General features: G+C 49.1%; 1 protein-coding gene across 4 annotated transcripts in view; it reads left to right on the top strand.

The window, feature by feature from the left end:
* Window positions 1-22,099, top strand: part of USP7 (ubiquitin specific peptidase 7) — a 2,259,762-nt gene that overhangs the window by 600,229 nt on the left and 1,637,434 nt on the right. For all 4 annotated transcript variants that reach the window (XM_069647850.1, XM_069647849.1, XM_069647847.1 and 1 more), the window contains exon 7: window positions 17,800-17,930. In XM_069647850.1, coding sequence (XP_069503951.1) covers window positions 17,800-17,930 — 131 coding nt within the window. The remainder of the gene's footprint in view (window positions 1-17,799; window positions 17,931-22,099) is intronic.

The raw sequence follows: 22,099 nt of genomic DNA, 5'->3' as shown, positions 1-22,099 counted from the left end.
CCCCTACTTGAACAATGGGTTGATGAAGACACGCTCTCCTGAGCAAGTCTTGGATCATCTGTCAGTCACAGGTTTATCCCTAAACTTAAAGAAGTCCCACTTGACGCCAACACAGCGGCTCCAGTACATCGGAGCAGTGCTCAACAAATCTCTGGGGCTGTGTTCGCCTCCCCAGGTGAGGGCTCATCACATTCTGCAGAGGGTGCACAAGTTTCAACTGGCTCAGAGTCTCTTGGTGTTAGTTATTGACGTTGCTTGGCCTCATGGCATCCTGCACTCTTTTGGTGCCAGAGACACGGCTGCAAATGAGATCTCTGCAGTGGGCTCTCTAGATGCAGTGGTCAGTCCTCCGGCAGGATGTTGGATCCCGTTCAGGTGCCGCCCTCGGTCGCCCAGGACCTTCTGTGGTGGGCCGCCGAAGGCAATCTGATGAAGAGGGCTACGTGTTGGCTTCCCTGGCCGGAGGTGACTATCGTGACGAACACATCCCTCACAGGATGGGGAGCTCATGCCAACGAGTTGACAGTCAGCGGTCGTTGGTCTCCGGAGTCCAGACTCCATATCAATCTGTTGGAGCTGCGGGCCGCCGGGCTTGCCCTGAAGGCTTTTCTGCTGACTGAGAGGGAAGAATGTCCTCATTCTGACAGACAACACAGTGGCCATGCACTACCTCAACAATAAGGGGAGGTGGCAGGGTCACTTCCTCTGTGCAGAGAGCCGATGCAGCTCTGGTTCTGGGCCATCCAGCAGGAAATTTCGATCTCGGCACTGCATCTGGCCAGAGACGAAAACGAGATGGCAGACGCTCTGAGCAGGCAGAGCACGATCTCTCACGAGTGGGAGCTGGCTCAGGAGATTCTCCTGGAGATCTTCGCCCTTTGGGGTGTTAGGCAGAATCATGTACAGTTCCGTTGGGGAGCACTACAGAAGAGTAGGACTACAAGTAAGGGCAATAAACCCCCTTTGGTATCCGTCTGTACCACAAAGATTTAGTTGGTAGCTGTGGCTGAGCAGTCAGACTTATCTCAAGAGGGAGTTGAGCAGTATTCTGGTTTTACACAATAGGCCCGCAGTACTATGTAACAAGGAAACACTGACCAAAGCTTTGTAGTAAAACAAATATATATATATTTATTTTATACACTTCTTGTTAAACACATCAATCACTGTTCTTAAGCAAGTTAGATTCGGTCAAAGAAAATATACACAACTCCCTAGTTAAATTGTAGACCAGTTTGAGCTAGAGTGAAAACTGAGCAAAACGGCACAGTGAAAACCAAACACAAATGGCACTCTAGCAGTTTCTCACAAGGGAGGGAAGGCACAAGTTATACAGAAATATCATCTTACACCCCCTAACACTTCCCTTAAGTTTGTGAACCAGTTTAAGCAAGGCAGTACTTCAGTGTAGAAAATACTTAAATGAAAACTGAGCAAAATGGCACTTCACAAGGTTTAAAAGTGGGGAGGAAAGGTGTTAAGGAGAATTCTCCTTCTAGGGCTAATGTCCCTCACCTAGTGAGTCCCACAGCAGCTTTGCTGGAATTATGGAGTTTATGTTGTCCACCTGGTAAGAGTGTACATCTTATTCTACTCTTACATGTGTTTTTACCTATGTGTTTTACTCATTGTGTGATCTTGGGCACTGGAGCACACCACTCCAGGGCCCCTGTTCTTGTGCGGTTACACAGCACCTTTAGTGTAGTAACCCAGGGTTGTCTTTTAGACTTCCCCTCTGACTCCATTTCGCTGGGGCTGACTACTGTCCCCCAGAGAAAGGTAAAGTTGGGATTTACTTTACATAGTCATTTTTACCACAGACCCAGTACACCCCATCTTACATGGAGTACTGGAAAGGGCTAATCGGTACCCCTTTTCTGTCTGTACCTCCCTGAGCATTGTTTTGCTCTTAACATTTAGACTTGGCCTGTGGCAGTGGTATCTTCCCTAACTTTTCTACTGCGATTATATTAGATAAACGTGGTACTGTTCTTGGCTATTATATTAGCCTCGAACATAAACCCGCTTGACCAAATCGTCTTTCTTTTGGCTCTGGTTGGGTTTATTCGCCATTTCTTTTTTTTTAAAGTCCTTCTTGTGTTTTACTTTGCATGGCAAACTAGGTTCGCCGCCTTTGTTCACCTTTTTTTTGGCGGGCTTCTGCAGAGACGCCCTCCTCAAGGCGCCCGAGTGTCTAGATGGGCTGAATGTGAGGTAGGGGTGTAGTCACCCCCTGCACCAGGGTATCCTAGGAAACCCAAGTCACACTTTGCCATGATTGGCTGAGGTTGTTCTCCCGAATGGACAACCCCCTTGCTGCGTGATTGACAGCCAGGCTGTGTGAATGGGGGTTTTGCGCATAAAAGGCAGGTCTCTTGGGCTAGAAGTCAGTCGCCTCTGGAACTACAAGGAACCGAAGAGAAGCGGAGAAAACGACGGCTGCGGCAACTCCCCCGTCCCGGTGAAGCCCTGCTGCAGTCCTGAGCTAGCTACACTTCGACTAAGAGGAGATCCAGTCCGGAGTCGTCTTCCCTTGAGCCTGGTGGGGATAAGAGCTCATCTTCAGCCAGAGATCTGCGCTGTGGTCGAAATAGCTGCACACTGCTGTAGTGGTCCGGATAGCCACCTGCTGAGCCTCTCCTGTTTTTAAGGAGCACACCTTTTCGTTGTCGCTGCTGCCGGCTTCATCCCTGTGTGGTGCAGACCCCCTTCAGACGTCCTCCACAAACGAAGCTCCAGGAATCGTGGGTCTGCGGGAAACCAACTGCCAGGACTCCAGCTGCATGGTGGAAAATAAGGTACTGTGTTCTACTCGAGGTAACTGGGTGAATCCCTTTTCTTCCTCCCCAAGGCTTGTCCTTGTCTTCCCTCCTTCTTATAACTTTTGCTTCCGAACATTGACAATATTCAAGTACTCTTGGGCTATACGGAATCGTGAACTGTAACGGTGTGATCTTCGGCACAGGCCTCCGGTGTCATCTAAACCTGGTTTTGACCCTTTGACTTTTGAACTCCTGTTTCTCAGTGTTACTCGATATTCTCCAGCATGGGGTCTGGCATGGATTCACATGCTCATGAATATTCCCCGTCGTCAGGCTGGGAATCCTCGGTAAAGAAAAAACCAGTATCAGTTTCGTTTCTGATCTGTCTTTCGTAGCAATAACCAATCACTGGTCTCTGCGTCATACTGACCACAGCCAATGACTGCCCTCTACCTAAGCACCGCCTCTGGCAGCCATCTTCAGATTTTTACCGCACGTTCATGTGTTGGGATCCTCGTGCTATTGCTCTCGAGCGTTAGTGCTAATTTTTCGCGCTTTTTTCACAAAAACTTCGATTCTTCGGTCAAAGAGCCTCAAGCTCCACCGATACTACATCCGATCTACGGGGACCCGTGTCGGATTCATCTGTGCCCCTCAAGGGTGAAGATTTCGTCGAGCTACGCTTCGGAGGACTCCAGAAGCTTCTCAGGCCCGGTCTCGGAGATGGCCCAGGAGAAGGGAAGCTCGACGCCCGGAAAGCTGTTCAGGGTCTGCCCTGGATGCCAGCTGCAGAACGTCTTTAAGGAGGACGAACACTCTTTCTGCCTTTACTGCCTTCATGAGGACAAAACGCACGTGGAGAAGGACTGTGCGTTTTGCGGCGACATGTCGGAACGGACCATGAAGGACCGTCATCAACGTCTCGCCAACTGGCTGCAGGGTAAGAGCCCGTCTGGCGAGAAGAAGAAGAAATCCGAGCGGTCTTCTAAGACCTTTGAGGGCGCCCCGGCGACGGGGGCCCAACATAAGGCCAAGCACCGCGAGTCCGCTGGCACCGGGAGCGCCGAACGGTCGGGCTCTACGGACGCCAGGCAGGGCGCACCCTCCCCGGCACCATCAACCACGAGCCAACGCTCTGGGTCGGGTAAGAGGAAGGCCGAGCACCCGGCGAAGCTCCTGGAGAGGCCCCGGTCGAGCTCGAAGGCAGAGGAGCGTGGCAGTGCCCCCTCCCTCAAGGACAAGGCGGTGAGCGCACCTAGGGTGGTGAAGGCCTTGATCCATCCGACCAAGCCCTCTATCGAAACGGTCGCGGCGGCCCTGGCCCAGCCTGTGGAGGCTACTCCAGTGGTGGCGACCTCAGGGCCCAGAATCTCCCTGCCTCCTCGGAGGGAGTCTTCTTTTATGCCCATCGATAGGACCCCCGTGAAAACCTCCGTGGAGAAGAAGGGGGGGCAGGGCGTCGTCGTAGATTCGGCCTCAACCTCAGAAGAAGAGCTGGTCGAGGTCTTAAGCCACGGCCTAGGCGTGGAACAAGACCAGCCCGTCGGAATGGGTGCCGACGCAGGCGACGACGACGACATCGTCGAGGATGCCGACGGGGCCCCTGCTCGCCCGTCGGATTCCCCTCTGCCAGCGCCGCGAGACAACTCGGCGGCCATTTTGTTGGCCATACAGTCCTTATGCACTGAGATAAGGACGAGGCTACCGTTACCGACGGAGGAACCTCTCCCGTCGGGGGATCCAGAACCGGGACCTTCTGGTGTTCCCCCTGCCAAGAAAAGAAGGATCCATCCTCCACCTCCTTTTCAACCGTCGCGCCCCGTCCAGCCCTCCTCCCCGTCCACCCGAGGGGATGATACGGGGACTGACACGGCAGCGACGGGTACGGACGACGAGGCATACGACGAGGATTTTCCGTCGTCGCCCCCCACCAGGGCTTCTCCGCCCGACGAGATCGGATCCTTCCATTCCATGATCTCCAGGGCTTCCGAGCTTTTTCAACTCTGCCCCGAGGAGAAGAAAAAGGAAGGCTTCCTTTATCAGCGGCGCGAGGCCAAGAGGAAGACGGTCCTCGCAGTGCCTCTGTTGGACGACATTTGGGATGAGGGTCTTTCCCTCCTCAAGAACCCTTCCACGACGCCAGCTAGAAGAGACCGGTACGAGAAGAAGTACCGGGTCCCGGACACGGCCCCCCTATGCCTCCGGGCGCAGCCTACCCCGGACTCCGTCGTCTCCGCGGCGGCCAGGAAGAAAGCGGGGGGGGGGTGCGGCCTCCACATCGACTTCCCCGCCGGACGGCGAGGGAAAGAAATTGGATGCTATGGGACGTAGAGTCATCTCGTCGGCAGCGACGACGATTAAAGCGGCCAACGCCTTGGCTATCGTAGCCCGCTACGACAGGGAGCTCTGGTACAAGATGGCTCCCCTGCTGGATTTTCTGCCGGACGACAAGAGGGCTGAGGCCCTTGAGATCCTCCAGGAAGGCGAAGTGGCTTCGGACCACGCCATCACCGTGGCGACGGACATCGCCGACGCGGGGTTCCGCCAGCTAGGCAACGGCGTTTGCCTTCGACGTCGTGGATGGCTCAAAGCTACGGATTTTCGGCAGGACGTCCAGACCAGAGTCCTGGACATGCCCTTCGACGGGAACAACCTGTTTGGGAAGACGGTGGACGATTCCCTCCAGGCCATCAAGGCGGATACTGAGACGGCCCGGGCCCTGGGAGTCCTGCAGCAACGACGGACGCCCTTTCGGAGCGGCGGAGGCAAGGGCGCCTCCAAAGGTTCCGGTGGCGGTTTCGCTTCCTACCGTCAAGCGGCCCGCTCGTCGTCGCAAGAGGCCTACAGAGGACGAGGCAAGTCTAGCGGACCCCGCCGTCGTCGCCAAGGAGGTCAAGGCGGCAAGGCCGCGTCCAAGCAGGATTGAACCGGCCGTGGGGTCGGGCCCCCACCGAAGCACCCCGGTGGGAGGCCGGCTGGCGGGCTTCGTCAGCGTGTGGGAGTCCATCTCCACCGACCGTTGGGTGCTGGATGCCCTGGCCCGGGGCCACGCGCTCGAGTTTCAAAGAAGGTGCCCGCGCGTCCCCCCCGTGGCCAGGAGAGAACTTCACGTCCCTCAACTTCTCCTGGAGGTAAAGGCGATGCTCAGAAAGGGCGCCATCGAACTCGTCCCAAAGAGGCTTCGGGGCTCCGGAGTCTACTCGCGGTACTTCCTCGTGAAGAAGAAGACGGGAGGATGGCGCCCCATCCTAGACCTGCGACGGCTGAACAAGTTCATCAAGGCGCAGAAGTTCAGGATGGTCACCTTACAGCACGTCCTGGGTCAACTGGAGGAAGGAGACTTCCTGTCGTCGTTGGATTTGGAGGATGCCTACTTCCACATTCCAATCCTAAAGGGGCACCGAAAATTCCTCAGGTTCGTGGTCCAAGGGCGGCATTACCAGTTCAAAGCCCTTCCCTTCGGACTGCGGTCGGCACCCAGGGTATTCACCAAGTGCCTCGCACCGGTGGCGGCGCAGCTGCGCCGCGAGGGGATTCACGTCTACCCCTACCTGGACGACTGGCTCATCCGCGCCAAGACGAAGGAGCTCGCCGTGGTCCACACGGCAAGGACCGTCCAACTCCTCACGGACCTGGGATTCTCCGTGAACTACACCAAATCCCACCTGGTGCCCGCGCAAGTCGCACTGTTTCTGGGAGCGAGGCTCGACACAGTGTCCCTTCTGGCCTCCCCGTCGGAGGAGAGGACCAGGACCATCTTGGGCAAGGTGCAACGGATGCTGGTGGCCGACGCGGCCAAAGTGAGATCCATCAAGTCCCTCCTCGGGATGATGTCTTCCTGCATCTACCTCATTCCCATGTGCAGGCTCCGGATGCGCCCGTTGCAAGAATTCCTGGATGCGCGCTGGATCCAGACGACGGGCAGCTTCGAGGAAAGGATCAAGCTCGACGAGAGTTTCCGGCGAGCGATACGGTGGTGGGGCACCCGCGCGCATCTGACGGCGGGCATGGACTTCCAGACCCCAGCCCACCAGGAGACTGTGACCACGGATGCCTCCCTGGAAGGGTGGGGAGCGCACACCGAAAATCTGCACGCGAGGGGACTCTGGCTCCCGACGGAGAAGTCCCTGCATATCAACGTCCTGGAGCTCCGTGCAGTGTTTTGGGCCCTCAGGTCCTTCCTTCCGTCCCTGAAGGGCAAGGTGGTGAGGATCTTCACCGACAACACCACCACCATGTTTTACATCAGGAAACAGGGTGGAACCAGGTCCCCAGCGCTGTCCAAGGAGGCGCAGGACCTGTGGCATTGGGCCGTCGCCCAAGGGATTTTTCTGGTGCCGTTTCATCTGGCAGGGATAAAAAACACCATCGCCGACTCACTCAGCAGGGAGCTGCGCTCGTGCCACGAGTGGGAACTACGGCAGGATCTAGTGGATCGCCTCTTCCGACGGTGGGGCACACCCCAGATCGACCTGTTCGCGACGGCGACGAACACCAAGTGCCGGAGGTTCGCCAGCAGGTTTCCCCAGACGAGGAGCATGGGCGATGCTTTCTCGTTCCCCTGGGAGGGCCTGTTCCTCTACGCGTTCCCTCCCTTGCCTCTGCTAATCCGGCTCGTCAACCAGCTCAAGAGGTCACGGTGCAGGATGATCCTCGTCGCACCTGCGTGGCCGAGGCAGATATGGTTCCCGGACCTTCTGGACTTGTCAGCGTCCCCGCCGATCAAGCTGCCGGCGGACGCAGACCTACTCTCCAGGGAAGGAGGCGCCATCCTCCACCACGACCCGAAGTCGCTGAACTTGCAGGCCTGGCTCCTGCAGCGCTAGAGTTTGGAGGATACGACATACCGGCCGATTGCAGAGAGGTTCTTGCAAAGGCCAGGGCGTCCTCGACTCTTAAATGCTACGGACACAAATGGAAGAGGTTCTCTGTCTGGTGCCACGCACAGAAGATTAACCCTCTACGGATTACGGCTCCCCAAGTACTGCCGTACCTGCTGACGCTGGCCAAAGCTGGACTGGCACACGCGTCCATCAAGATTCATCTTGCTGCGATCTCCCGATACACCAGAACCACGGGTCGGACGTCCTTGTGGTCTCATCGTCTGGTGAAAGAGTTCATGAAGGGACTATTCAGATCGTTCCCGCCGGTGAAGGCTCCGGCCCCGGCGTGGGAGCTCAACGTGGTGCTGACCAAGCTCATGGGACCTCCGTTCGAGCCTCTGCACTCGGCCCCGTTGAAGTTTCTATCGTGGAAGACAGCTTTTCTCGTGGCCATCACCTCCGCACGACGAGTGGGTGAGATCCAGGCCCTTTCCTGCAAGGCCCCGTACTTGACTTTCCACGACACGAGGGTAGTGCTCAGGACGCACCCCTCCTTCATGCCCAAGGTACCGTCGGACTTCCATCTCAACGAACCCTTGGTGTTACCTGTGTTCTTCCCGTCGCCTTCGTCGCCGGCTGAGAGGACTTTGCACTCGCTGGATGTAGCTAGAGCGCTGAAGTTCTACGTGGATCGCACGAAGGGTTTTCGGAAGACGTCACAACTCTTTGTGAACTTTGGACCTGTCAATCAGGGGAAGGCTCTCTCGAAGGCTTCCATCTCCAGATGGCTCTCCGGCTGTATCATGTACTGTCACCGGTTGGCAAACCGACCGCTGCCTGGCCGTCCGAGAGCCCATTCCACCAGAGCGATCGCAGCTACCACGGCGTTCCTATCTGGTGTGCCCCTGCTGGACATATGCAGGGCTGCTACGTGGAGGTCGACGCACACCTTCACGAAATTCTACTGCGTCGACCGGGATTCCAGGGAGGAGTCCAGGGTCGGCCAAGCAGTGCTGCGCAACCTGTTCGCCTGAGGTGAGCCTGGTGAGGAGGTAAGATGCTTAATGTTGAGTTGATGTGATGCTTAATGTTGAGCCTTTGCCACCTCCCGTGGTTGTGCATGTGTGTACTGCTATGTATTCTTTATTCATGAGCATGTGAATCCATGCCAGACCCCATGCTGGAGAAGGAACAAGTTACTTACCTGTAACTGTTGTTCTCCAGCATGGGTCTGGCATGGATTCACATGCGAACCCTCCCGCCTACCCCTCTGCGGCTCTTCACTTGGTCATACTGCCACTTCACGTGCTTCCAAATCTGAAGATGGCTGCCAGAGGCGGTGCTTAGGTAGAGGGCAGTCATTGGCTGTGGTCAGTATGACGCAGAGACCAGTGATTGGTTATTGCTACGAAAGACAGATCAGAAACGAAACTGATACTGGTTTTTTCTTTACCGAGGATTCCCAGCCTGACGACGGGGAATATTCATGAGCATGTGAATCCATGCCAGACCCATGCTGGAGAACAACAGTTACAGGTAAGTAACTTGTTCCTTGTCTACCTAACCTAAATATTGCCTGTGATTTTTGCCTCCAACTCCCTCTGGGTATCTCAGGTGCTAAGTGTTTTTGCCCAGTAGCATTTCATGTCACGGATATGCGTTTATTTAGTAGACCGAACTGTCAAAAAGTGATCGCAACCGTATCCGCGGTATCGTGTTTTGTTCATAACACCGGTTCAGTCAAACATGGGGTACTTACCTTGAGACTTACTGTACAAAGTGAATTGGGTAGTTGTAGTATATTTAACGTGTGGTTTTGTTTGCAGTTTAATAGAGGTGTTGTGTTTATAACTGATGGTTTTAAAATAAACGTACTTATATTTTTCACCTGAAACCTTGAGTGAGTGTTTGCTTGAGTGACAGTAATTGTGGTCCCTTTTGTGTAATCTCTGCTTCTGCTCATATACTCTTGCGATGAGCCTGGCTGCTCTGCTACTGCTACCACTATAACTTAGTAGTATGGGCTTGTACCAAAGGTAAAACTTGTATTGCCACCAGTAGTCTTAATTGTGTGTTGTGGTCCCTAAGGGCACTGCACAGGATTCTGCCTAACAAAAGGGTGGTTATAAGAAGTAGGTGCACCAACACAGTTGAGAAGCAATTTAGAGAAGGCAGTTCTAACAAATTTAGCCAGTCAGTAGGCCGGTGCCAGAGTCGGTGGTACAGGGCAAGGGCCCAGGAGCAAAATGTTCTTGTAGCTGCAGTCAAGTCTTTGGTTAACGATTTTGAAAAGGTGGATGCATAAGGTGAACGACAAGGTTAAAAGAGGTGGGCGGCCAACCCAACAGGTAGGTAAAGGATTTAAAACACCTTTTGCTCTACCACGCAGAAAGGGCGCCTGGCGGAACAATGTACCTTTAAAATAGAAGTGGCTCCTGCGGTGGCGTCTGTTCCTGGTAGTTCCTGCAGTTCGGCAGATCCAGCAGAGGGAGAGGCTTTCGTCGTGGAGGAAGGTTCGAGTTACTGCACTACCCAGGGATGAAACCAGCCGCGGTGCTGCCTGACGGAAAAAAGGTACGCGCCTTTAAATCGCAGTCCGGGTGGACTGGTGCATGGCTATCCGGCCTCCGAGTACAGGGCACTGGCGATTCGACCAAGGCAGGTCCGGGAAGGCAATTGGCAAACTGGTTGGCCCTACCAGCTCAAGGGAAGAAGGCTCTTTCAGATGAAGATCTTCACTCGTCGTGCGGAGAAAAGTGGTGAGATGCTGCAGCAGGGCTTCACTGGTGGTTCAGTTGTTGCAGATGTCTTTGGCTGCTCTCCTCTTCGGCTTCTTAGTTCCAGTGGCAACGTCTTGCTCTTCCAGTCCTCAGGACCCTGCTTTTATACAAAAAGATCCACATTCATACAGCCTAGCTGTCACTCACACAGTGGAGCGGTCACCTTGGCGGGAGACCCTCCAACCTATCAGGATAGAGTGTGACATGGGTTACTGAGGCAACCCTGTCCAGGGGTCCTGTTCCCCCCTCCAACACAATGGACCCACCCCAGGCTCAGTGGCACCAAAAGGAGGGCTTCTTGGCAGAAGCCCACGAAAAGGACTAACAAAGGATCCCCGACCTGGGTTAGCAGTTTAGAGGAAGACACGAGAAAGAGGTTATATTAAATTTCTGGCAAATAAAACCTACCAGAGTAAAGTTAATATTAAAATGCACCAGCCGTATGTTAGAGGCTGTTAGAAAATGTCATTGCCTCGAACAATGGGAAAATCCCATAGGAAAAGATTCGCCATCGAATATTTACGGGCCACCAGCCAGAAACTTTTGAGAGGGACGGTACGGTACCCTTTCGAAAATGAACATAAGGGAAAACTAACCCTTTCCAGTACCTACATAGTAAGATGGGTTGTCCTGGTTTAGTTAATAAAAATTGACTAATAAAGTCAATGGGGACTTTATATGCCCTGGGAGACAGTAGCCAGTCCCAGGGTATGGAGTCTGTTTGGGCGTCGCTCCGACACCCTGTGCACGGAGGGTGCTGTGTAACGCATGTAAATAAAGATGGTTCCTATTGAGGTGAGAAAAACCCGATAGACATTAAACACAAAAATAGCTTAGAACACACATAGCAAAAATGCCTAAGAGTGGGAAAAAGAGTCTCACTCTTAGCAGGAGAAAAAAACAACCCTTCAAATCCAGCAAAGCTGCTGGGGACTCTAGTTAAGGGAAATTACCCATAGAATGAGAATTCTCCCTAACATGGGGGACCCCACAAGTGGATCTCTTCGCCACCAGTGTCAACCGGAAGTGCGAAAGGTTCTGCTCGCGGGAATTTCCTCCAAGAGCAGCCTTGGGGGACGCGTTCGTGGTGAAGTGGTACTTCCCACTGCTGTACGCGTTTCCTCCTGTCCCCGTCATTCCGCAAGTGCTGCGGAGGCTAAGGAGGTTCGGTTCCCAGATGATCCTCATTGCTCCGGCATGGGCCCGGAGAACGTGGTAACCAGACCTTCCCGACTTGTCCATCTGCCCTCCATGCAGTGTTCCCTACTGAGACGATCTGCTCTCACGGGACTGGGGGGGGGGTCAGGTTCTCCAGCCAGAGTTCAGATCACTCCACCTTCACGCTTGGCTTCTCAAAGCTGGAGGTATAAGGATTGGGACCTCCCTTAAGACGTGATGGAGGTGTTGCTTTCGGCCAGACGGCCTGCGACAAAGTCCCTGTACCGTTGCCGTTGGAGAAAGTTCTGCGACTGGTGCAGGGTTCAGAATGTGGATCCTTTTTCATGTGACATTCCTGTGGTTCTGTCTTTTTTGCTTTCCTTATCCCACAAGGGCCTGCAAGTGGGTACCGTTAAAGGTTACCTGGCGGTGCTGTCCATATTTAAGTGCTTGTCTGAGTGTTCTTTTTAAGATTCCTATAATTTCTCAGTTTCTGTAAGGGCTCACTAATGTCTTTCCACCATCACCTTTCCAGGTGCGCTGTTGATTTGAACCTGGTTCTAAAATGCCTAATGGGTGCTCCATTTGAGCTTTACATTCTTGTTCCTTAAGACTGTTAACCCTTAAAACTGTATTTTTAGTTGTGGTTACTTCCGCTCGCAGAGTGAGTGAGTTGCAGGCACTTTCTGTTAAGCCACCCTTCGCAGTATTTCATAAGGACAGGTATGTCCTTGGGGTTCGTCCTTCCTTTCTTCAGAAAGTTGTCGGAATTTCATTTAAGCCAGAAGGTCGTTCTTCCAGCGTTATATCCTCCTCCGCATCCTGGTAAGGAAGAGGAGAGGCTCCATAGGTTGGATCCTAGGAGAGCTTTAAGTTTTAACTTTTCACGCATGTCTCGGGTCGAGGGGACGATCAGCTCTTTATAGGATACGCTGGAAGGCGTTTGGGACAAGCTGTTACTAAGCAGACTTTGTCTAGATGGATTATCTTGGGAATTTCTTAATGTTACCGCTTGGCGGTTAAGGACCCTCCGCTAGGCTCACGGGCCAATTCTACTAGGGGTGTGGCTGCCTCTACTGCTCTGCAGAGGGGTGTTCCCATTCTTAACATTTGTGAAGCAGCCACATGGGCTTCGGTGCATACTTTGGTAAGACACTAATCCCTAGATTCTATCCATGGGCAGGATCTGACCTTTGGCAAGGCGGTCCTTTATTCTGCAATTTAATTGGGCATTCTAAATTTCTAAATTCTTTTCCCCCCTCCATACGTTGGTACTGCTTTGGGAGTCTGTCATAGATATGGAATACGTCAGAGGAACCAATCCCCTCGAAGAACAAGTTACTTTCTTACCTGGTAACGTTCTTTCGATGGGATGTTCCGACGACTTATTCCATATCGTACCCTCCCGGCGTGCCCCGCTTCACAATTTCTTATGCGATTGCATCTTACGTTTCCACAAGGCTTTCTGTGGTCATACTGGCAGAAGATTGGTGCACACGTTCTTGAACAAGCAACTAGAACCCTAAGAAACCACATGTAGAAGCCGCAAGACAGAAGCTAGAAAACTATTAGCACATCCGCATAACCCCGCGTCAAGGAAAACTACAAAGAGCTTTTTGGACTAAACCTAATGATTCTGTAGGAAGATCCTTCCTTGTAAGAAAATAACACCCAACCTATGTGGACAAATTTTCGCCTGCTAATCAAGAAAGCCTGCACACTAAGAAGACCAGTTACTATCATCTCCAAGACAAGGCCAGAGGATTCCTAACTTGGCCAAAGCCCACTTGTAACCCCTCACATTGACCACTCCTGAAGAAAGTCCCAAGACCCACATAGAGGACTGAAACATGTTGAGAATTCTTTTGTCAGTCTAATTAATTAAACTGGCTGAGTGAATTGAATATTCCAGTGAAGGGATGTTCTAATAATGGAATAGAATTAGAATAGAAAAGATAACGATGAATCATAATCGTAACTCTGATCTAGAAGAACTATACAACAGGGATTTGATTAGAGATCAGTAACGTCAGTATCTCTAAGATTTTTTAGAATTGATTGTGCATGTTGTTTGTCTTTGTTAATACGATACATATGTATCTTTTTAGAGGCTTTATTCATGTATTTTAGACAATTTTGTAATTTCTATTAAAATTTGTACTTTTTGAACTAATTGATGGCATTGAGATGAATGGGTAACTGTTGATAAAGGACCAAGTCCTATATTTTCGAGTCTTGTGCAACTCTAAGAGCATCATTCCCATTGACTGCTCTCCCACTAGTATCGTTTTGTACCCAACTAATTTACTTGACTCAGGCCTAGTCTTTAACTCGCTTAAAGTTCACTTAGCTGCTCTTTCAGCCTACATTACATCGCAACAAAAGGTGTCATGGTGGAAGATACAAGTTAAGGCTTTCATGGAGCGAATAAAGAGAATTCACCTTCCCATTTCTAACCCAGCTCCCGGATGGGATCAAAATGTGGTGTTAAGAAGACTTATGGGTTCTCCTTTCGAGCCCATGCATAAATCAAGTCTTAAAGATCTCACTTACAAAACTGCCTTTTTTAATAGCCATTACTTCCATTAGAAGAGTGTCAGTGAACTACAAGTGCTCTGTCCTAGACCCATTTGTAACAGTTCATATAGATAAGGTAGTTCTGCACACTCTCCCTAGGTTTGTGCCTAAATTAATTTCAAAGTTCCATGTGAACCAATCCGTGGAACAACCAGCTTTCTTTCAGAACCCCTCAAACATGGGAGAAAGAATCCTGCACACACTGGGTGTACGTAGGGCAGTTCTGTTTTACATGGAAAGAACTAGACCACTAGGAAAGAGAAATCAGTTTTTCCTTTCAGTGAAAGCCGGTAGAGAGGGAGACGCTGTCTCCAAATCTACCATCTCTAAATGGATTGTCAAATGCATCACACTCTGGTTCTCTCTTGATAAGAGAACTGCCCTTCAAGCCTAGAGCACATTCTACTCTAGGCACTGGGGGTGGCATAGCATTCATTGCAAATGTTCCCCTTTGTAAAGCAGCAACCTGGAGTTCTGTACACACCTTTACAAAACAATATTTCCTAGACACTGCTTCTAGGTCTGATTCTCAAGTGAGACAAGCAGTACTAAGACAGCTTTTCTCTACTGTTCCTTCTCACGTCCTACCTCCAACTCCGGGTGCTGCTCTCTTCTATGCACAGCATCTGATTCTAAGCAGATTGACAAGAATCAGAAGACCTGCATTACTTACCGTAAAAGCATTTCTGATAATTGTATCTGCTTAGATTAACATGCGCCCACCCTTCCTACCCGCTCGGATGGAAGGAACATGGACCCCTTACTATTTTCTCTTTTCTGTACTCACTCACGATATAATCGAAGGGACCTCGACACGTGAGGGATTTTGGGTACACTACACATCACGTTAGGGATAGTGTTGCAGACATTCCCAGTCGACGTCCCCTTTTGATTCTCGAATGACAAGATGCAATACTCTGCAGTGACCACTTGATGTCGGACTATATGCACAGCATGTGAATCTAAGCAGATGCAATCAGAAATGCTTTTACGGTAAGTAATGCATGTCATATCAATGTCCACTGTGTCATAGCAATTGAAGTCTCCTCAGAGTGTAGGAAGTGTCTGTACATCCCAAAAGGTTATCTACTAGGTTATCTTAAAACTGAGGAAGTGTTGTGAAGTGTGTTTTTATTGTTGCATATTGCCCTTTCTAAAGGCTTATTTAAAACGGACGGTTAAATACATTTTTATTAGAAAAGCTTGAATAGAAGTGCTTGAATACTTGTTTTTGTTTGTTTATTTGTAGCGCGCGCCAAAGGTATCAGGGTGCGAGGTCAAGAATGCTTTATGCTTACAAGTTACAGGTTACTCAGTCACAGAGGTACAGAACAAAGGAAATACTGCAAGTAATATATTACATAGCAGAGTATAGCAGAACATAGAATACTATAGCTCGTTCCCTTTGAGCCACTTGATGCAGTTTACCCTAAAGTGTGGGTAGGATTGGACCTGCCTTAAGGTGGGCAGGAGGGAGTTCCACAATCGTGCAGCTTTGACAGGGAAGCTGTTCCCTCCTGTTGTAGTCATTTTGAATGTGGGGGACAGCTAGGCAGTTCATGTAGACTACTCTCATGGGGCTTAATGTAGTTCTTCATTTGAACCTTTCAGTGAGGTAGCTAGGTGCTAGGTTATTAAGGCATTTAAATGTAAGGGAAGCAGTTTTAAGTTTAATTTTGTCAGTTGTGGGTAGCCAGTTAGATTGCCTGCTGAATGTTGTGATATGTTCTCTTTTCGAGATTCCTAGTGCCGCTGTAAGGGCATTATTTTGTAGGATTTGGATTTTCAGTGTGATGTATTTATTAGCACCTAGATGGAGAGTGTTGCAATAATCCGGTTTGGATAACGTGAGTGCTTGTGGTGCAACTGTTTGAGGACAGGTAAGGTTTAGCTGATTTGATTCGTTTACAAGTGTAGACTGTGGAAGAAGCCATAGCGTTCACTTGTTTTGCTAAGGTTAGGCTAGAGTCGAGGTAAAAACCTAGTGTTTTTACCTCCTTATCCACTTTAATGATGTGGCCGTCTATGACACAGGATGAGTAGTCTTGACTAAGTTTCTTGATGCTGTGTGTAGTCCCCAGTATGATTTCTGTTTGTCATTTGTGAATCTGTTACATCTCTACAGCTCACATTTACTCTTCATGAGTTGGGTCTGGCTGCTCCGTCCCTCTGCCAACTTGTGTAGTACAGACCTATACCAATAGGCGGGTTACCTATTACCAAGATGACAAGGCTGGTGTAGTCTCCCACAGGGTAACTGCTTACAATCTTGCCTAACAATCGTCCAAACCGGTGGTTAATAGACATCTGGCGGCCCTCACCAGGCTCTAAATGCCTATCAAGAAACCACACTCCATGTGGGACCTCAACATAGTGGTGGGCGCATTGGCGCATAAACCCTTTAAGCCAATGGCGCTCGCGGACATCAGGATGGTAACCATTAAGACAGCCGTCTTGGTGGGATCTTGCCTCTGCACTCCGGGTCAGCGAAATTCAAGGTATGTTGGCTTCTGAGCTGTACATTACCTTTCATACAGACAAGGTGGTCCTCAGAACGCATCCCATGTTATTGCTCAAGGTAGTCTCTGCGGTTCTCCTAAATGAGATGGTACTACCTACTTTCTTTGCAGACCCAAAGGACGATGCTCGGAGGGTACTGCACTGTTCAGATGTTGTACGTGGTGTAAGTTTCTATCTGGACAGAACCAAGAGCTTTCGCAAATCTGAGGCTCTCATTGTCCCCTTCGGTGGGGTCAAAGCCAGGAGATCAGGCTTCCAAGGCCTCCATAGCAAGGTGAATGGTTTCGGCCATTAAGGAGGGTTAGGAGGGGCAGCACAGACCACTTCTGGCAAATATGCATGCCCACCTGGTCAGAGACAAGGCAACGGCTTTCGCTTTCCAGAGGCACGTTCCGTGGGACGTCATCAGCAGGGCGGCCACCTGGGCCACACCTTCGGCCTTGCTGCAAGCACTAGTGTTTGGATGCAGGCTCCAGGTCAGATGTAGCAATCGGGCAGGCGGTATTAAGGAACTTTGTTTTCTTAAGGAGGGTCACCTCCACCCTGGGGCTCCATTCCGTTGTAATCGCCCATTCAGTATGGGGGAAAGGGGAAATGATTCCAGTGAAACTCATAACTCAGGCCTTTTTTAAACATGAAAGCTAGGAGGGGTGGAGATTATATCACTCTTAATTTACTGTTTGCAGACAGGCTGGGGGCTGCAGTGTCATGGGATGCATGATTATATAATTGGTTTTAACCGAAGGTCTGCAACCTTCAGCAGTCCAGGTGTTGGGCTAAATCTCCCATCAGTCCTAGGGAGTAAGGTCTGATTGATCATACGTCTTAGTCCAAAATTACTGGAGGCGTAGGTTGCAGACCTCGCAATACATTTATTTAGGAGCCTCTAGTCTACCTATTCTTTAAGAGGCCAACTTTGGATAAATAATGTGATTGCATGTGGAAAGCCAAAGTTGATGAGGGCTTCTTGGATGCAAGTTAATTAAGAATACCACTTAGTGCCAAGTAGAAAATATGTTGCTGCCTTGTGGTTTCAGACGCCAGTCTTGATATCAGTACATTTTTCATGGCGTCACTTAATAAATCCTGGCAGTAGTAAAATAAATGATCTGCAATATCATAAGTGTAATTAAATAACATTGCCAATGCTACTTTAAACACTTCTGTATCTCATTGCAGGCTGTGTATATGATGCCTACAGAAGGAGATGACTCATCAAAAAGTGTACCTTTAGCATTACAGCGGGTATTTTATGAACTTCAGCACAGTGATAAACCAGTCGGAACAAAAAAGCTTACTAAATCGTTTGGGTAAGTTTTTCAGTGTTTTTCATTCGGCTTAAATTACAATTTTTCCAGTCTCTAATACTAATTTCATTCAATTTTCTCGGTGCTACAACCTACGTTAATCCGCCTTTTTATCTTAATATGCATTAGCACTTGAAGAGCTCAGCCCACAGGAGCACATTATAAAATGCTACTAGCAGTGTTTGGGGAAGCTCTTCATCCAACTTTGCCTCTGATCATGACGTGACCCCTGTTGTGTTTTGGATTGCTGTTTTCTGGAGTTGTTTTTAGCCACACTAGCCTGCTTTACCAATTTCGTTTAGAGTTCCCTGGGCGATTTCTTTCAGTCCAGTAAGCGCTACTCATTTCTTTTACATTTTTTGTTTTCTTATAGAACTGACCACCTAACTAGCCGTGCTGCAGGTATACTCACTTTTCTTTTAAGGTTATTTTTTTGATGTGAGAAGAACTGGCTGGTGATGGTGAACCTGCATTTGTTTTTTTATATGGCTATACTACTGTGAACAAATCTTAATTCGATAATACCTTTGACTACCATATATTTAAAATGGCTTCTCCTCTGGCCATCTGGTAGGCATCCTGCCTTTTTAGATGGTAATAGCCATATTTGATCAAGCACTTTCGTGGTCTCCAGCCAAACATTACTGGGCAGTTTTGTGTGTTCGCAATTTACAGGAACTGAGGCATGGGACTGTTAGTCCCATCTCATACTCCATCCAGTGTTTGTCTTGTTGCTGGCCAGATGTGGTTAGCTGGCTGTCCCTATTTAGACAGCCTCTGCCAATTTAATGGTTTCAAATCCTTACCAACCCTGATTTTAGATGTAAGTAGAGGGTCTGTTGCTTTCTTGAATCAAAAGAATGTAGATCACATAGCATTATGTGGAGCACGGAGCATTACAGTGGCCGGTCAGCATTGCCAAAGCCATCCACTGGGGAACCTCGATCTTTTTATTGTGACAAGGTGCTCTCACCAGGTGCTTTCCTCCCTTTGACTGGTGGACTTAACCCATCAAGTCCTGCACAGCTGTCCTACGCTGTAAAAATTAGAAGCATCACTATCGCTGCCCAGGGCCTGGCCCTTCCTCGGAAGCCACATTGCTGCTCAGCGTACAATCCAACCATCTTGGAACTTGAACTTGGTTGCCTGCTGCAATCCACTGTAAAGAGATGCCTGCCTGGAGCTAGTTTTACCACATGGGGATCTGGAACTGCCAGTCTGTGTAGTGTCACCAAAGCTCCTCCCCATGCTTGAAGTGTTCTGGGGGTTAAGGTCCACAACATACAATGGAGACCAATACCAGTCAACATAAAAATGTAAACTTGTTTGTTGAAATCGGACCAAACAAATTCCAACAGTTATAAAATGACTTGTCTGTATAGGATTTCATAAAACTTTGAGGGGTTTACCAAATACTTTATTTGGCTGTAAATATTTGCCCATTTCCTTAAGTCTGTTTCTAGTTCTTTGCCCCTTACTGTTGACCCTTTTTAAGCCACCTGGTCTTGTACCAGTTTAGAGTGATTCCTGCAAAATCATGAAGCTCAACTGTCCTTTCCAATACAGAAGTAGTTTTGCCTGATAATAGATCCATCCTGCCGAGTGCCTCGCGCCAAATTTCACCAACATTTAGTTCACGCTCTGGGTTGGCTGTTTCAATATGTGTTTTGGTGTAGCAGTGCCTCTGCTACAACCTTTCGCTTGAGTGTTTGGTTTCCTTTATTTTGAGAGGCGAATCCCTTGGATGGCAACGAACCACAGGAATCATTACTTTCCCGAGGAGGTCCCCTTGAATTTGTTTTCTGACGCATTTCTCTAGGTCAACTCCCCCATCTCCAACGCTGCTTTTAACCTGATAATGTCTTCAGCCTTCATGTCTGAATTATCTTCCCTGGCCACTTCCATAGTGTAAGCAACCCAACACTGCCATTTGCTGCTCTTCATGTTTTTAGGGTTTGGCAAGCTTTCCAGTGTCCTCGGCTTGGTCGTGTTGCAAACCCAGTAGTTGTCGAGCTGCGAGAACGTCTGCTGTAAGTTGTTCCTAGTTTAAATGTAATCTTACCCATCTGAGCAGTTAGCATCAGGGGTTCGAAACTAAAAATAGAAATCCTAGGTTTAATTTTGCTTGTTGGATGTCCTATCCCTACAGATTTTCAATGGTTGTGTTGTCAGTATTGAGGACAGTTTCCAGTGCTGAGTTTCCTCTGCATGTCCATCTGTGACTGAACTGATGGTGGAAAAAACATTCTACAGGGTTTTAACTTGCAGCATTGTAGGTTCACACAGGATTAAGTTAGTTTCAGGAACACCTGTAAAAGCTCATTTATTTTGAAGTGAACTTAATTTTACAAATCGGTCATTATATGGCAGACAATGTATAAACTAAATGGTTTCACAAGCTCCGGAAATGTAATTCTGTGGGTGCAAGTCTTTTCAGAATCTACACTGATTTTGGGGGTCTGGGATTCCAACCTAATGGACCTGTAAGAGGCTTTTACAATTTGGTCCTACCAGCTCGGCTAGCTTAGGCCAATCAGTAAGGTTAAGAGCTTGAAGATGAGGGGTTTGGTGGCTGGTACAGCTTGCATCACGCTTGGAAAGTAACAGATGCATCTATAAAAAGAACACAATTTTAAGTTGCCAATACTTATCACTAGATAATAGTGTCATTCAAACTTAAGTTTAAGGGCAAGCAAACCATTAAACAGTCAACAGCAAATCCCTTATTATTGTAAGGCAACACCTAAAAAGCCAAAGCCCTTCTGTCCCTAAACAGTTCTGGAACTAGAGTTCCAGTGGGATCAGTTCAAAGAAGTACCTGGAAAAGAGTTGAAGACAGTCACCAACTACCCCCCCCAAACGATTTAGCAAATAAGTTCTTTATGTATTGAAAAACAAGGTTGTTAAAGGTTTCCCTCAAACCCTCAAATGGATGTAACCACTTCCAATTCCCAATTATTCATGGGTCATCCTGAAGGAACCTTAGATTAGAACCACAACAGCAGTCTGTAGTACTTCATGCCCATTGAAATCTAATGGGAAATTGGTGGGATTTCAAAAGTGGTATCGAAGCCCCTGAATTATAGAAACACCACCTTGGGTAAAGTAGTACCTGTTGGGGACAAATGCACATTTTCTCTGGTTGCAGGAGGCCCAAGGGTGACAGTACGGGTGCTGTGGTCGTTTCATCAGGTGTCTGGTTCAGGACCAGCATGCAGCAGTTCCCACTGGCATTGGATGATTAACAGAAGGACTGCTTTGACTCCCCCTGGTGATTCTTGAAGCTATGGAACTGCAATGTGCCCACCGAGGTATTGAAGTGCAAGGTTACAGTACTTCATCAGATGTGCTCTGCATTGTTCTATTCATAATGCTTGGTTGGATAATGTAGTGTTAACTCATAGATGGTTTAAATTTGTGTAGGATTAAAATAATTTAAAAAATGGCCAATGTTACGTTTTTCTTCCACTTGCACTGTTCCTCCATGACTCAAATGAAATCCCTAGCATATATGTCGTCTGTATGAATTCTGAATATTTTGTGCCGAGTGAGGCCCTTGTGACGAACTTGCATGCTTCTCATTTTGTTTGGGGTGCACTGGCCAGTCTTTGTGGCTGCTGTTGCAGTGAATGTGTCCGTTTTCATTTTTTAACTTTAATTTTATTGTAGCACAAAACACTTTCAATGGATAACTTTAGCGACACTTACCATTTTTTCCTTTAACATTCCGGTTACTTCTGTTATGTATACTGAACAAGCTGGTGGCAGTGAACTCTTCATAATTTTCCCATTCCACAGCCGTGCAACTTCCATATTTCGACAAGCCTTTGAGTATTATATAGTCAAAATGTATGTTAATCATAATACAAGACTTGTGCATTGTGCCATCCCTTTTTGCCATTTTGTCCCTTGCAAAGAAACAGTAAAGATTTCCATTTTATGTGCAATTTTCCCTCCAGTTGTGTATCCCCAACTTTTTGCTGATGGAGCCCAGACTTAGCTGCACTCCTTGTCATGATCTCTGCTTCCAAAAGATCAGGACTTGCCCGACTCCCTTGGAAGCAGACCCATAACCCCGGTTCCGAGTGCCAGCCAGTCCCAATTGGGACCTTTTGGACCCTGTCCTGGCGCCAGTGGCACCAGGCTCATAAAGATGCCCAGTCCCAGCGCTG

The sequence above is a fragment of the Ambystoma mexicanum genome, chromosome 2q (assembly GCF_040938575.1).
Source record: "Ambystoma mexicanum isolate Mex_15411 chromosome 2q, UKY_AmexF1_1, whole genome shotgun sequence".
Classification (NCBI taxonomy): domain Eukaryota; kingdom Metazoa; phylum Chordata; class Amphibia; order Caudata; family Ambystomatidae; genus Ambystoma; species Ambystoma mexicanum.
The sequence above is the reverse complement of the archived record's forward strand: the minus strand, read 5'-3'. Positions and strand labels throughout refer to the sequence as shown.